The sequence below is a fragment of the Mustela nivalis genome (genome assembly GCF_964662115.1).
Source record: "Mustela nivalis genome assembly, chromosome: 1".
Classification (NCBI taxonomy): Eukaryota; Metazoa; Chordata; class Mammalia; order Carnivora; family Mustelidae; genus Mustela; species Mustela nivalis.
The window spans coordinates 25,514,579-25,531,565 of record NC_139020.1 but is presented as its reverse complement, the minus strand read 5'-3'; the positions used below and the strand labels follow the sequence as shown (position 1 = coordinate 25,531,565).

At 37.9% G+C, this 16,987-nt stretch overlaps 1 protein-coding gene across 7 annotated transcripts in view; it reads left to right on the top strand.

The window, feature by feature from the left end:
- CXADR (CXADR cell adhesion molecule) overlaps nucleotides 1-16,987 on the top strand; it is a 52,892-nt gene that overhangs the window by 34,238 nt on the left and 1,667 nt on the right. Inside the window, exons 5-8 of one of the 7 annotated variants that reach the window (XM_082742255.1) lie at nucleotides 450-572; nucleotides 1,107-1,245; nucleotides 2,305-2,431; nucleotides 11,179-11,367. In XM_082742255.1, the coding sequence (XP_082598381.1) occupies nucleotides 450-572; nucleotides 1,107-1,245; nucleotides 2,305-2,431; nucleotides 11,179-11,322 (533 nt within the window). In that variant the 3' untranslated portion in view covers nucleotides 11,323-11,367. Of the gene's footprint in view, nucleotides 1-449; nucleotides 573-1,106; nucleotides 1,246-2,304; nucleotides 6,552-11,178; nucleotides 11,368-16,987 lie in introns of those variants that run through there. The other 6 variants (XM_082742254.1, XM_082742258.1, XM_082742257.1 and 3 more) reach the window with 6 other exon arrangements.

Below are 16,987 nucleotides of genomic sequence, written 5' to 3'. Positions count from 1 at the left end.
TCAGGTGCTTATCTTGGGGTCACGAGATGGAGCCTGTGTCAGGCTCCGGGCTCAGTGCAGAGTCAGTTTGAGATTCTCTCTCCCCCTCTCCCTGTGCGCCCCCCTGCTCGTATGTGCACTGCCTTGCTCTAAATAAATAATAAAATCCTTTTTAAAAATTACAGTTACATTTTGGGGGAGTCAAAAATTATACCCTGATCGTTAACTGTGCAGGAAATCCTTACACGCCTGCCCCCCCGCCCCCCCACCCCCGCCATTGTTTGAGAGTCAGCCGCGTCTGCGTTCTGGAGGTGCTCACATGTCTCCATAGACATTTGTTCGTACCCAGCTTCCATTTGTCTCACTTTTACCTGGATTGTCAAGCTTAATATGGTTTGCCTTTACTAAAAACTTAGCAGTGCAATATTGTGAAGATGGGTTATGCCATATACTTCCTTTTTTCCCCATAGACATGAAGTCACCTGTTATATCTGTAAAAAATGCCTCTACTGAGTACTCTGGGACATATAGTTGTACAGTCACAAACAGAGTAGGCTCCGATCAGTGCCAGCTACGCCTGAATGTTGTTCCACGTAAGTACCTTCTTTCTGTCTGTTGTGAGGACGTCTGTTTGCGTCGTCTTCATATAGCTTCCTTTGGTTCAGTCAGCAAGTGTGTATTGAGGGCAAGGGGATGTTAACTTGGCAAAGCACTCTGTGATTTGGTTATTTGCTATTCGAAGTCCTGGGAAGGGGAAAAAATATATAGCCTTTATTATTGTAATGACATTAAGAAGGTAAGAGTTGTCAAATTGACTCTTGTATTTAGACATTAGAGGTATAAGCTATTTAGAACATTCTTCTATGCCAACCAAGGTAGCTATGATATTAAAATCTTTTAGTCTAGTTTCATGATTTTTATGCTTGAAATAGATTATGTAGTCCAGAAGAAAGTTCTTCCAGTGGGTCTTTTCCACTGGACCAAAAAACTAATAAATGTGTTCCTTAAAGTTAATATATGCAATGAAATTCATCCATCACTATGTACCCTTAACCTTCAATATGACTAGATACGGATACAGATTTTTTTTTACTATTAATTATTGTCTTATTTATATCTTATTCTAGCTTCAAATAGAGCTGGAACAATTGCAGGAGCAGTTGTAGGAATTTTGCTTGCTCTAGTGCTCATTGGTCTTATCGTCTTTTGCTGTCGTAAAAAGCGCAGAGAAGAAAAATATGAAAAGGAAGTTCATCATGATATCAGGTAATTAAGTGACACAAGAGTTGACTGATAGAAATTAAATTTTTATGTCTCTAAAGCATTAATTCTCTTAACCACCTGAAGCATTTACCCCGCTAGAACTGGATAAAAACTCTTTCCCTCAATACATTTGAAAGCATTTACTTTCAGTTTCAAGTGCGCGGAACTGACCAACCTCTGTTGTGCCCTGTCTCCGGCCCTTATTTTGAATCCTATTTTAAGAGCTACTGCAAATGCTTAAGACTGTCTGCCTCCTCCCAATAAAGTGCAGGCATGAAGTTTCTCAAAAAATGAGCAGATGTTGAGGTTTAGAAAGAAAGACCTGATAGTATCAAGTGACATTGGTAATTTATAGAAATGTTAGTAACTGTGATTTTATTTTTTAATATTCTAAACTAGTAGATCTTAACTAGAAGTGTGCATTGCATTATAGAACTTTAAAATAATAACATACGACTTAAATAACATCCAGCAGGTAAATTGACATTTGGTAGGTCTGGCTTGGGGTCTGGACACTTGTCTTTTTAAACTGCACCAGAGGTAACTCTGGTGTATATTCTTTGTCATTGCTTGGTATGAAAATTCTTATGCGTAAAACTCTGAGTTTTTGTAAATTTGAATCTGCTAAGTTTTCAGCTAAGGTCTTAGAGAAGTAATTTCCTTATTTTGGTAGAAATATTTTCATAGATGTTAATGCCTTATTAGCTATAATGTGTTGGCGTGTTGGCCGACCATAACTGTAGATTGTCTTATCAGTGATAGTAGAGTATGAAGAAATTTAAGTTTGTTCCTTATAAGACAGCATTATAGAATCAAATGTTTGTAAAACTTTCATTTTATTATGTATGAAGGAATATACTCTGTAAATGATAGATTTGGGATGAATACACAGTCCAGAACGTTGTACCTTACTGCAATTGCTTTTGTGTGTGTCATGCACACTTTTATATACACGATACTTAGAGGATCTTTCTTCACCCATACCCATTTTTCATAGCTTATGTAATTATGGGTTTTTAGAAACTTGTTCTTTGAACTTGTGTTGGGATCTTTGCTTTCTAGGGAAGACGTGCCTCCTCCAAAGAGCCGTGCGTCCACCGCCCGGAGCTACATCGGCAGCAATCACTCGTCCCTGGGCTCCATGTCTCCTTCCAACATGGAAGGGTATGCCAAGACTCAGTATAACCAGGTACCAAGTGAAGACTTCGAACGTCCTCCCCAGAGCCCAACTCTCGCACCTGCTAAGGTAGCTGCCCCTAATCTAAGTAGGATGGGGGCGGTGCCTGTGATGATTCCAGCGCAGAGCAAGGACGGGTCCATAGTGTAGAGCCTCTGCACTTCCATGTGTGCTGTCCAGGTTTCTTTTCTCCTCTTCGGGTAGGAAGACTGTTCCGTTCTAAATTCTGCTACCAGCCTCAACATGTATCAAGAACTTAACCAGAACCTGAAAATTATGTTTTAAAAAGTTTTGTGTGGTTACTGAAATAGTAAAGTTGAATTGAAGTCACTAAAGATAGATTCACCAGCTAAAAAATATTTCCTTTAAGAGATTGATTTGATAGATTTCTAAATATCAACACTTAAAAGATATAGCACTTTGAATATGAAATCCTAGGTGAAGAAATTGGTGAACTTACATGCACCCTAAGTTGATACTTGAATCATGTGCACCTGGTACTTCCTGTTTTCTACCATTTATTTTTAGGTTGCCTTTCTCAATTAATTTGTGATCTGGTATCCCCCCCAAATTGGTAAAGAAACATCCATCCAAAAATACTTACGACACACCTGTGTTTGTTCTTTTTGAAACTTCTTTGGAAGCTCATTTAAATATAAGTTTGAAACAGCTCTCTAATAACATAAAAAACACTACAGTGTTGTAGAAATTACTAGTTTTACTTCCGAATCATTTATAGACCTTGTCTATGAAATGATTTCTTAACTATTTAATTGATAGACTGCTGTAGGCAACAAGGACATAGTAAGCTCCTTTACATGCTAAAATAAAGGAGAATCTCTCTGATTCATTTAGAGATACTAGTTAGCGGTGCGGTAGTGAATATGGGTTTTGTTGATGAGTGATCTGATGCCTTGAGGCCTGTGGCCGTCTGTAGAACAATGACAGTCAGAACAAGGATGGAATATTTTGCAGTTCCCAACTAAACACTAGCCCTTGAGGTGATATTTTTCTAATAAGAAAATTATGACTCATTATTTGACAATTACAGTTTGAAATTCCCCAATCATTGGTTCTAAATTGAAAAACATTTGTTCAGTGTTTGGGGGGGGGTGGATTATGTTGGTGTTGCACAATATATGTTTCAGAAACATGTAATCCTACATTTACCACTTGAATGTGGTTCCTGGAGGTTATTGTCTTCATAGACTCAGAATGATGAAATACATTTTCAGCTAGGAGGTGTCCTCCATCGATTCTGTATTTCAGACTTGGGAGGATGTATAGCTCTTTTATGGCCAACATGTCCTTGTGTAGTTGCAGAAAATCACGGTGAGCTTGGAAAAGAGTGAGTCTTAGTTTTGTGAAAGTGATTTATTCTTTAAAAAAAAAAAAAATGGAGAGAGAGAAATGAAAGGAAAAGGAGTAGAAGGTATACTCCTAACTGCCAAATGTGTTAAATACTATTGTAGTAGAAGAAAGTGAGTTTATTGTATTTCCCTTAAGATTGTGAGGGAGTGTGGATATAGTAAAATGAGCCAACAGTTTCTTTATAGTAAATAAGGTTTGCAATAAATTATTTCACTAGCTCTAAAACCTTTTCCCTAGATTTTGATAGGGAGTCGGTTTCTGTTGATCTCTTCGGGTGCTGTGGTGGTAAATGCTACATTATAAATTAATGTTCGTATGAATTTGAGGTTAGGCAGAGTATTGTGTATACTTTTTAATGCTGAACTTAAGCTGAATGTCTGTGTAATGGATTAGTGTATAGTTTTATATATTTGGAAGCATTTTTTAGTAGGTTTTTAACCCTATATAATATTGCTTTTATACTTGCGTTAACATTTTCATCTGTGCCTTTGGGTAGTTTTAATTTTTATTATGAATTTCTGGTGCCTATGAGCTAGCTATCACCTGAAAGGTGCTTAGAGGTGAAGGTACTGTTAAAAACACATCACTGTGACACCTTTCTCTTTTCATACTTTGATTCTTGCCTCCTCTTCCTTCTTCTTTTTGGGTGCAACTTAACCGATTGTGTTATTCATAAAGTTTCTAAAATTTCAACATCCCCAGCACTCTTTGACTGTGTATGATTTTGTAAAAGTAGCTATTTTTGAACGCCAGATGTTTGGCCTGTTTTGTATAATAAAATTTATAAGATAGTGTAAGGATAAATAACAGATCACAGACTTGGATAATAAAAGCATTTGATCCTTCCTGTCCCCAGTTTTCATACAGTGAAGATTACTCTGTCGATCTAAATAGGAACTACGGTAAAAGGTGAATGTGTCCGCCTCTCTGAGATGTGGCTCTGAGTAATCAGACTCTCCCAGAAGCGCTTTCAGGTCCAGACCGCTTACAGCCTGAGAACAGAGCTCGTAAAACGTCACCTGTGTGACCTGAGAAGACTGGCTGGGTAGGATTAAGTTTCAAGGACAGAGTTCAGTTTTATACTTACTTCTCCAGCTGTTCTCATTGTAAATTTCAATTGATCCAAAAGTCAGATCGGTCAGGTACTGATAACTTCCCAAATAATTCTCAGCAATCATTCAGTTGAGCTGGAAGTATTTCTTTTAGAATAACTTAGCAATCATCAAGCAATTCAACCAAAACTGGCTATTCAAAGCATTACCATGAGAAAGCCAATCCAGGCCGCTCCAGAACAGCCCTGCATCTTTGAGGAGAATCCATTTGATTCTGTTTGACACCTGAGACTTGACACCGTCTTTTTGAGTTACACAGGATCATTTGGAGAGAAATGGTACTGGCGAGGATGAGTTCTGGGCTTAGAATATGTAGTTCACTGGTGTTCTTTTTCTAATCGGCAGTTTGACCAGTATTCCCCTCTTTGAGAACCCCCCAAATTTCTTATCAATTATACTGATGACCAGTTTATTCAGGCAAATAACTTTCTTTAAATTTGGGCTATCTGCCATGGAGTGGTTACTTTGGAAACACAGTCTGAGTGTGTCTTGGGAGGGTTTAGTTGAAGAAATGCAGTTAGATTATGGATATGAAGAAATACCTGATTTTGTTAAAATGCTAATTTTTAAGATTGAATTCTGGAAATTTGGAGCAAGTGAAGGGGCAAGTAAACATTTTGATTAAATATAGAAAGAACTCATTGCATGAAGTTGGATATTCAATTCTGTAACGTATGGCTTCTTAAAATAACTACTCTGTCTTTCTGTGTGCGTGGGGCATGTAAATTTGAAGTTCTATGAATGTTTAAGGTTCTTTCCTAATCTGTTCATCTCCACAGTGTTTAGGGCTGTCAGATGCCTTATTCCAGTGTGAACAGAAAAAACAAACATTTTATGTAGTTAATGCTTTGATGTGTCACGTAAGGAGTAGTTTGTAGAAAATGTTGGCATAACTTTAACTTTTTAGTGGCTTGTGACATTATATATATGTATATATATCTTCTTAAAATTCTTGTGTTTGGTAGTATAAATGTTCTGGGCAAGTTTTAATATATCAAATGCCTTTAGATAGTCTTGCGATAGAGGCAACACATTCTGCAGGTAGAGTTTTTACTCGTTTGCCTATTTTGACACTAAAAAAGGTCCATAACTGAGCACAAATTCTACAATGTTACAGAAGTAAGGAAAAATAATGAATAAACTTGTAAATTGTGGTTCTGTTTATCTTATATAGGGTGATATCCCTAAACAATTTCTTAATCTAATCTCTTACTATTATTTAAAATCAAGCTTTTAAAAAATACTCTATTTTTTTAATTTTAAAAGTATGGTGAATATCAGTTGGATTTTTGGTTGTGAACACTAAAAGCTCCAATCAAGGAAGAACTCTGGATTTTCTGCTAACTTAATGCCATAAGTGTTAAGAGAACCACAATTTATTCACTTATTCTCATTCCTAACTGTGAACTTTTGTGATAAATACACTTGTACTACTAAGAAAAAATATTTTGACACCTGACATATGCAAGTAGAGAATTGATAAGTGTCAGTTTCAAAAAGATTTTGTATTTAAAGTTTCTGGCTTACGTATCCAATGGTGCAGATTTTGAAATTTGTAAAAAACAAAATTTGTTTAAAAAAAAAAAACAAAAAAACTTGCTCTAGTTTTGTGACCTTGTGTACTTTTGAAATAAAATCAAGAAAGCAGTTTTCTGCCTCATGGTGTGGCTTTATTGTGCCTTTTTAAAAATGTCTACTTTATAAAACTGTAGTATGCTATTCCTCAGTGTTTCCTTTTTTCTCCCCTTCTTGCATCCTTTTAAACAGAATAAAGATCAAACTGTCACACATCAATGAAAACATGTCAGACATTCTTATATTTCCCCACTCCTGTGCATTTATGTGACACCAAATAACATAGTATTTGGGGTTGAAGCCTCCACAAAGTTGTGTGATCTGTTCACAATTTATAGCGTTAACTCAAATTTGAGTTCTTGAAGAGTAGCCTTGAGTACGTAAATATCTAGTTGTGGTTTCAAGTTTTCTTGCTGATTCTAAACAATGATTTCAGAAAAGAAAACGATGAGGTCGTAATACCTTTGTAAGAAGACATTTTTAGGGATGTTTTATTACGATAGAGTTTTTCAGGGTTAGCACCTGTAGAGCCTTTGGGCTAGATATTAGTCCTTTATTGTGAGGGACTGTCCTTTGCCCTGTAGCATGTTGAGCAGCAGGCCTGGCGTCTTTCTTCCTCCCCGAGATGCGACAATCAAAAATGTCTCCAAACATTGCCACGTGCCCATCGGGGTGGAGGGCAAAATTACTCCAGTTGAGAACCCCTGTTTATACTGAGGTGAAATTTTCTCCCCAGAGATGAAGAGGATTGGCCTTGCCATCAGACTTGTCTAAATTCTGCTTATGACTAAGTGCTTTCCTTAGCTTCGCTTTCCTGGTGTTTGAAATGGGGATAAAAATACTACATCCTGGGGGGTGCTGGTTCTAAGAGTGAACTACCCAGTAAAATTCAATGCCTCTCATTTAGACCATATTTTAACCCTGTAGCTCTAAAGGCCAGATCATATTTCTGGTTAAATAAGTACCAGATGGCAAAACTGATGAAATAGAGATAAGATTGAATATAAAATAATTTGTTTTTAGTTAAAAATGGTCTAACTTTAAGCCTAAGGCGTAATCAAATGTAATTTCTAAATGTAATAAAGGCAGCAGTGAAAAGATCATGAAGCCAGTCCTGGGAACTCAGATCAGTTTTTCATGCTGGTGTTTCTGAAATCGAAATCAAGTGTGATGTGTTGTTTTGTTACTTAAGTGATTTTTCTAAATTTGATAACTATTTATAGAAAGAGTTGTTGCAGGAAAAAACAAAAAACAAAACTCTAGAGTGATCGAAGAACCACGAAGTAAATTTCAGGGAAAGTTCCTTGATGCATCAGTTTGCTTCTTGTTTTACTAGTGAGCTGTGAAAATTCTAACTAATGGAGAATGAAAAAGTGGGGAGAAGATGCAGGAAATTACAAGTAAAAACCAATCCTCTTGACCTGACATGAAAGATATTTCCAGGTGCATTCCATGTCTCTGTGTTTTATTTTCTGCATGCCTTCAGGTGTGCCTTTGTGCCGTAGCCATGCTCCATAGCTAAGGGGCCACAGTTCCATACCTTTGTGAGTGTGTAATTTGTTAAGCCAGAGAACAGCCCCACCTTGCTTACCTGCCCTGCAAGTGCAAGTTCAGTCGTTTTTCCTGATTTCCACCCCTGCCCCTCACTTATAAATTAGGGGTGCATCTGGGCCCTCAGCTTCCCCAGTAAAGTCTTTTAGGGCCCAAATCCTTTGCATTCCAGTTGTTTAACCTGCTTAATACGCCCTTTTACAAGTTTGAAGTGGATTTACTCCCCTCTATCCTCAGTGCCTAACTCTCACTTGCATATTGCTCAATAAATGTTGAGTGAATTTTTTAAAACAAAACTGAGCCCTTGGGGCAAGTCTGCATTGATTTTGTATGTCTCCTACGTTCCATAAGAACTTCCCTGCTCGCTTCCAAAAAGACCATGTCTGGAGAGAAAGGTGGAGTGAGTATGTGTGGGGAGAGGAATGTACACGCGGCTCAAAAAGTTAACTTGCACGGGGGTGCCTGAGTGGCTCTGTTGGATACCCGTCAGACTCGGTTTCGGCTCAGGTCATGATCTCACAGCTGTCGTGGGATCGAGCCCTGTGTCAAGCTCTATGCTCAGTGCAGAGTCTGCTTCAGATTCTCTCTCTCCCCCTCCCCTGCTCTTCCCACTCTAGGAAATAAATAAAATCTTTAAAATACAGTTAACTTGCACAAACACAGAAGGGGGTGCCCTGATCGAATAGGAGCAAACCTGGAGAAGTAGAGAAGCATTTTAGAAGGAAACTTGTAAAACCCTGCTGAGAGATGCTAAGTAGTCTGGAATGAAGTTAGTGACCGTTTTCTCACCAAGGTTATTTTGATAATTACTAATGGGAACCTCTGAATTGTCAGGAAACCCTTTGCAGATGACTGGTTTCCATGCTAAATCATTAATGGTGGTATGATTTTTCTCTTGGGTTTCACAAACTTCCAGAAATATTGGAGTATGCCTTCAGAGAGGCCAAAAAAATTACATGCTTATTATCATTGCCTACTTGTGGTATATTAATATTTCTTAGTATCAGAATTCAGGGAGATGTGCTTAGATAACTAAGTTACCATTTCTTAGAAGATTTTAAGACCCCCAACCCCACTTCAAAAAAAGAATTTCAACTCTTCAGGTCTTTTAAAATAGTCCTCTGAAATGACTAGTCATTTATCATTAATTTCTGTGTATGATTGTATCAGTTTGCTAGGGCTGCCCATAACACAGTGGCACAGACTGGATTAAACAAATTTATTGCCTTGTGTCCCGGACGCTAGATGTCCAGGATTTGGGTGTTGGCAAGATTGACCACTTTTGCTTTCAGGGGAAGATCTGTCCAGGTCACTGTCCTTAGCTTGTAAGGACACGTTGGCTGTCTTCTCTTTGTGTCTCTTTCCATCCTTTCCTCTCTGCCCACCCTGTTGACTTGACCTGATTTTAACTCACTGTAACTACAAGGATCTATTTCCAAATAAAGTTATATTCTAGGGTGCTGGGGACTAGGACTGCAACCTAGTTTTGGGGGCACACAGTTCAACCCACATCAGTAATAATGATTGGAAATTACAAAGAAGAACAAATGAAATAGTCAAAGTGGGCATGGAACACATGCCCAGAGAATTTCTTTGCTTAATTTTTAGTGGTATAATAAAAATATCAGCACCTAAATAACCGTGCCAGCAGTTCTTGAATGCTTGTCCGTCTCCCCTCTCACCTCCCCCAGAAGTGTACTATTTCAAATCTGTATACAGATACGTATCTGTATCAAATATGGAGTGACCATATGTGCTGTTAACCTCATATCTTTTTTTTTTTTTTTTTTTTTTGTCAAGGGAAAAAGTAGTTGATGACATGGTTATGGATTTGGCTTTTCTTATGAATCTTGCTGACAAGATGAAACTTTTTCTGGGGAAATAGTTTTTAACCTCAGGAAGACGCGAGGAGGTGATCTGGACCACTTTGGCAGGGGACCGGGTGTGGGGGTGGGGCACGGAGAATCTACGTTATTGTGGAAGCAGATTTGTGGTCGTGGCTCTACACCCACCCATGATCTAGACAAGAGTTGATTAAAACTCTTCATTTCTAGGGGAATTTTCTTAAAGCATTTGGCTCACTCTCTTGCTCAAAAGCTTTCTTGGACAACCTCTAACTTAAAAGTTCAAACTCCAGCCTGATTTTAGACTTTCACAACTGGCCTTACACTGCCATACTTCTGTGCTGACTTACACTTGCATACACATATTTTGATTTTTAAATAAAGTTTTATATGAAATTTTAATTTTTTAAATTTTTTAATTTTTTAAGATTTTATTTATTTGACAGAGTCAGAGATAGTGAGAGAGAGAGATCTCGCAGGAACAGGGAGCAGAGGAAGAAGCAGACTCCCCACTGAGCAGGGAGCCCCACGGGGGGCACTTGATCCCAGGACCCTGAAATCTTGATGTGAGCCGAAGGCAGCCACCCAACCAGCTGCCCAGGTGCCCCTATATGAAATTTTTAATTTAACAGATCCTCTCAGATTATTCTGCCTCTTTTTATCTTTTGTGTATCTACCTACCTAAAACCCTAGTCTTCAAAACTATATGTTGCATCATAGTGATACACTGTAACTTAACCAGTCTCCAGCTGAGGACCATTTAAATCGATACCATCCTTTTGATATAAGGAGTAAAATTATAAGCAGTATATTTGTATATACATTGTTTTGCAGGATATGATTCTATCCTTAAGGTAAATGTCTAGAGGAGGAGATGCTGAGTAAAAAATATTCTGTTAGCTATTACTAAAATACCTTCTTGTTACAGCAGCTTATGCTTGCCACAAATGAGAGTGCTTATCTTGGCCCAAATCCTCACTCATACTCTTAATCTAATTTTGTGATCGTCTCGATTTCTGAGAAGAAAATTATCTCATGATTTAAAATTTTATTTCTATGTATCCACTTGATTATCTTTTCCTATGTTTAAAAGCCCTCTGTACTTTGGAGAACTGTGTTCATATGCTTTACTCATTTTTCTTTTGTATTATTTTGCTAATTTGGCAGAGTTCTTAAATATTAAATATTAATAAAATGAGCCCTTGGTGATACGATTTTTGGGAGGCGGGGGCCAGGTTACCCTCTGTCTTTCACTCTGTGTATGGTCTTACCCTTTTCTGATCATGTAATCCTAACCCTTCCTCAGCCATCCTCAACCATTCTCCTGGTTCAACCTGACTTCTCCCGAAGCCGAGGGTCACTTGGCTTTCCACGTTTATCTCCTCTCCTTAAGCAGATGTCAGGCCTTTCAGAGGTGGAACATCTTTACATCCAAATGATCAACACATAGATTCTCGGTGATCTCTGTTGATGAGGATAATTACAGCAGCTCTGGGTATGTTTGCATCGAGTCATTGCCACACAGACTCCATCACAGTGTGGTTTTTTCTCAGTTTATCTGTATTTCTTCAAGTTGCTGGTGTTTGGGCTCACAGCAGTTTCATGGTGTCCGCACAAAACTACATTCATGAAGAAAATGAGTTATCTGGCACTTGGAAAGAAGAGTTGTCTAGGCCCTGGGTTAGGTCAGCTCTCACACACTATTCCAAGCTGAATGTTGGCTACTGGCACTGTGCTCTTTTAATGTTGCTAAGTAGGACATTTTCCCTGTCACGTAGTCCCAGAACTGTCAACAGTGAGGAACATTTCTAGGGAACAGTAGAATGACCTTGCAATTTTCTTTTTAAAGATTTATGTATTCATTTTAGAGAGAGCACGAGGTGGAGGAGAGTAGAGGAAGCAGGAAGCCTGATGTGAGGCTCAACCTCACAACCCTGAGGTCATGACCTGAACAGAAATCAAGAGTCAGACCCTTTACTGACTGAGCCACCCAGGCGCCCCGACCTGGCAAGTCTAAGAGGAGAGTGTGGTTATAGAAGATCCCAATGACTGACCCAGAACCTGTTGGAAAACTTACAGTCCTCTGACATTCAGCCTCCACTAGTCCTTTGATCTAACAAGAAGGGGACCTTTTATGTGTTCACAGAAACACAGAACACAAAGTAAAATAAGTACATGGAAAATAATCTACTTTACCAATTTAAAGATACTACGTGCCATGCCCAGGACAGGGTAGAGATATACACTGGATAGTAGCCAACAGGGCTGGTGGCATGTTTATATAGGTTTGATTTAAACTTTTTGCAATATGGGCAAAAGATTTGTGATTTAGTTAAGAAAATTGACATGGCAGTTTGTTTTGTAAAAACAGAACAACCCAAAATATCCATAGGCTATATTATCTAGTCCAGCATTATTTTATGAAAAAACCGAGATTCAGAAAGGTTTCAATTCCCCAAGTCACATAGTTAGGAACAAAATCCAGGTCTCCTGACTCCTGGTCTAGTATTTTTCTAAGAACCTCCGGTGCTTGGCAGTCTGGGCCCTGTGAGAACCATATGAAAAGAAAGAAAATGGAAGAGTGTGTGGCTCTCTCTCATCGCTCATTGCTCCCAGCAATATCAAGCAGGCAGAAGGCCAGTGGAAAAGAGCAGACTCTGGCCTAACGAGGGCTTTCTGGCCCTTGCTAAACATGGTCACCAGTGCCCAGGGCACACTGAGCATTGACAGATGCACTCTTCTTCCAGATGGAGTGAAGCTCCTGCTGGGGGTTACGACTGGAGGGCTCATTGTTCTACGAAGCCCGTTTATGCTAATGTTACATTGCTGATTACATAACTGAAGTAAATTGTACATATCAGCTGTACTAGATATGGTGGAGACAACTTATTTAAGGAAATGATTCTGTTGGCACATAGCTTCAAACTATGTTTTCTTTCAACTACAGAGAAACTAGACTTTCAATTAGGGTCAGTATATTATAGATGTAGGTTATAGGAGAAAGAAACCATAACTCCTAGCAATAGACCCATGTGTATATTTTTTTAAGATTGTATTTGAGAGATAGCTTGAGTTGGGGGTGGGGCTGGAAGGAGAGGTGCAGAGGGAGAGGGAGAAGCAGGCTCCCCACTGAGCAGGGAGCCCAACCAGGGATGCGGTGGGGGCGTGGAAGGGTGGAGGGATGGGGGGCTCCATTGCAGGACTCTGGGATCGTGACCTGAGTGGAGGTCAGATGCTTAACCCACTGAGCCATCCAGGTGCCCAACAAACCCATATTCTAAGAAAAATTATAAATTTGGTGACAAAGTATATTTATATATTTTAAGCATTTTAAAATATATAAGGGATACACTATTTTTAATGGTTTTCCACTTAAAACTTTTTGATTGGCACTCCCTATTGTGTCAAGGGAGCGAGATTTTATTGTAAACCTGAATGCCAAATCCCTGTCAGATCTTGTATTTTAATTTTTTGTGTATTCCCTCAGATTTCACAGTATCAAGCATCACAAATGGTATCTTCAAAATTTTTAACTCTTACTCTCAATGTCAGATTTTAAACACAGTCTGTCTTATCACTGGGAAACATGAAATAGATTTCACTTAGGTGACAAAACTAAATTTCACATTTTTCATGTTCCAGTCATTTTAGACAAATTTCAAAAATTTTAAATACTTTCATTTTTAATCAGTAAATTTAATTTCACTTCTTTAGTAGAAATGCTTGATGGATGATTTATAAGATGCAGAAACATTTTTTTCTACTGAACTTAGGGAAACAATCACAGGCTTATTACTTACTAACTCTAAAAAATTATCATCTATCCACTTCCTATATGAATTCAAAAAGTTAGCAGTTCTGGTACATGATCAAATTAAGCTCTAGGCCAAAGGTGGGGGTTGAACTCAGCACCTGGAGATAAGAGTCAGAGGATCCAACAACTGCGCCAGCCAGGTGCCCTTCAACTTGTCCATTTATTCCTAAACTTGAAAAGAATACTCTGCTATACCAAAGCCCACTCTAACAAAGCTGGTATATATTTAGATATATGACTGAAGACATTTCCAAAAGAGATCTGTAGTTTAATATCTAATGGTAAAGATCGGTTGAGTCACATAAATGTGAATACCATGAAACCACTAAAAACCATGTTTTAGAAAAAAAAGTACATAAGAAAATGTTTCACATTTTCAAATTGTGTGACCATAAAATGAATGTGTTTCATAATACAGCATATTGGCGTATACAAAGTAAAAGCTCCTTTTTATAAACATCCCCATCTATTAAAATATTAATATTGGTTAACTCTGTGGGAGGATTATAGGTGATTAATGCTCATTCTCTGTGCTTTTAGGTATTTTTTTTTCTTAAAAGTATATTACATTTGTTGACAGAAAAATAATTCTAATAAAGAAATGTTTGAGGTTGCCTGGGTGGCTCAGTGGGTTAAGCCGCTGCCTTCGGCTCAGGTCATGATCTCAGGGTCCTGGGATCGAGGTCCGCATCGGGCTCTCTGCTCAGCAGGGAGCCTGTTTCCTCCTCTCTCTCTCTCTGCCTGCCTCTCTACCTTCTTGTGATCTCTCTCTGTCAAATAAATAAATAAAATCTTTAAAAAAAAAAAAAAAGAAATGTTTGAATAAGTATGGCATTCTTAGAAGTCCCCATTAGCAATGACAATTCTACATGAGGATCTGTAGGAAAAGCAGTGGTTTAACTTGAAAAAACTTAAAAAGTTTAAAAGAAAACACTTATAATCATTAAAATAATCAAAAAACTTATAATCAAAAAACTTCTAATCATTAAAAAACTAAACTGTAGGCAGTAGCACTTCTCATGGAAAAGGGAAATGAACTACAAATACAGCCTTCCACTTCTAAGTTGGAAAAGAATATCTGATGCCCTCTTGTGGCCAATAATTTTAATAAGGTAGTTTTTTCTTTTTCATTCAAATCAGTCTAACAGAATAACACCAAAATGTCTATTCAGTTGCTTTCTAAATGACAAATAATGCTCACATAGTATTCTTAACAACTTAGTCTATTTTCCCAACATGTGTCCTGGAGTTATACTACCAGGATTTGAAACCCTGATAATTTAGGTCACCTGAGGCAACATACTTGAATACTCTCAAGACAGTTTCCTCATGTGTAAGATGAGAATAGTAAGACATACGTACATTTATCTTAGAATGGACTGGTAGTAACTGTCAGACAATATGGTGAACATCTACCCACGAGTAGACACAAATTGTTCTCTTACTGGTCTCCTATTCTTATGTAGTATGAATGAACTATCATCTTTTAATATGGCAAATGCTGCTTGCTGCATCAATTGTACATTTTTATACATTTGCAAAAGTATTTCCATAGGTTATCTTCTAGGTATGTAGAGTTTGAATTATGGGGTTAAGAGAATATATGCATTAAAAAACATTGACAGTATCAAATTGTCTTCTACAAAGAATGCAAACCACAGTCTTTCCTGTGTTTGTCAACGTGTTAGCCGAAAAATGGTATTTTTCGGATTCAACTTGTTTGAATGGATTCAACTTGTTTCCCTTGTCATTAGTGTGCCATTAGCACATTTTCTGTTTTTAGCCATTTGCATCTCTTTATAGTTATTTAGCTCTGCTAAATAATTATATGTAGGGCACCTGAGTGGCTCAGTTTGTTGGGTGACTTCGGCTCAGGTCATGATCCTGGAGCCGCGGGATCGAGTCCCACATTGGGCTCCCTGCTCACAGGGAGTCTGCTTCTCCTTCTGACCTTCCCCTTCTCATGCTTTCTCTCTCTCATTCTCTCCCTCTCAAATAAATAAAATCTTTAAAAATAATTAATTAATCATATGTAGGAACTTTTCATATTCTCAGAATAGTAATTCATTTTCTTTTAAACGTGCTGTAGAGGGCACCTGGGTAGCTCAGTAGGTTAAGCCTCTGCCTTCAGCTCGGGTCATGATCCCAAGATACTGGGATCGAGCCCCTCATTGGGCTCTCTGCTCAGCAGGGAGCCTGCTTCCTGCCCCCCACCTGCCTGCCTCTGCCTACTTGTGATCTCTTTCTGTCAAATAAATAAATAAAATCTTTAAAAATATAAAGAAAAATAAACATGCTGTGGAAATTTTCTCTTTGGAGTTACTTTTAGTTTTATGATGCCTTTTATATGCAGCTTACTTTTAAAATTCCAAACCATCAACGTTCCTGTTAAAATTGGGGAAAGTTTCATAAGCTAAAATTAGTAAGTATCTCCCTTTATATTTTATATTACTACTTTTACAGTTTCATAATTAACATTTTATCTTTAACCTATCTGGAATATATTTTTATAGCTTAGGGTAGGAATTTAGTTTTTAAAAAATGCATACAGGGGTGTCTGGCTGGCTCAGTCAGAGAAACATGTGACTCTTGATCCTGGGTTGTGAGTTTGAGCCCCATGGGTGTAGAGATTATTTTTAAAAAAGACTTTGAGGTGTTTAAGTTTTGCTTCTTTCCAATCATCCAGTAAGAAATCACTTTCACAGTGATAGTTGAGTAGAAATCAACATAAATACTTTATTAATCTTAGACTAAAATCATTAAGTTTGCTTAAAAGTTAAATATATTAAGATAAATAGTACACTGAAAAACTGGAAATAAGCACTTTAGTATTGATATGATAGAACTTACCAAAAGAATTTGTATTTTTTAACTATTAAAATTTTCATGTCCAAGTTTTATCTCTGAATTCAGAGCTTTGCAGTTATACTACAAAGTTAAGATGGAGAATTAAAACAAATTATCATCATTCAGTCACAAATCAGTTCTGTTTGAAACAGCCTGAAAAGGAACCTGAAATTATGCAGCAATATTGTCTTCATTAGAGCAGCCCTACGTTGTCTAAGGGAGACAGACTTGGAGATGTCCTAGAGTCCTAAATACCATTAAGACTTTGACAAATGGGGCGCCTGGGTGGCTCAGTCATTAACCATCTGCCTTTGGCTCAGGTCATGATCCCAGAGTCCTGAGATGGAGCCCCACATGAGGCAGGAAGCCCGCTTCTCCCTTTTCTACTCCCCTTGCTTGTGTTCCCTCTCTCGCTGTGTCTCCCTCTGTCAAATGAATAAATAAAGCCTTAAAA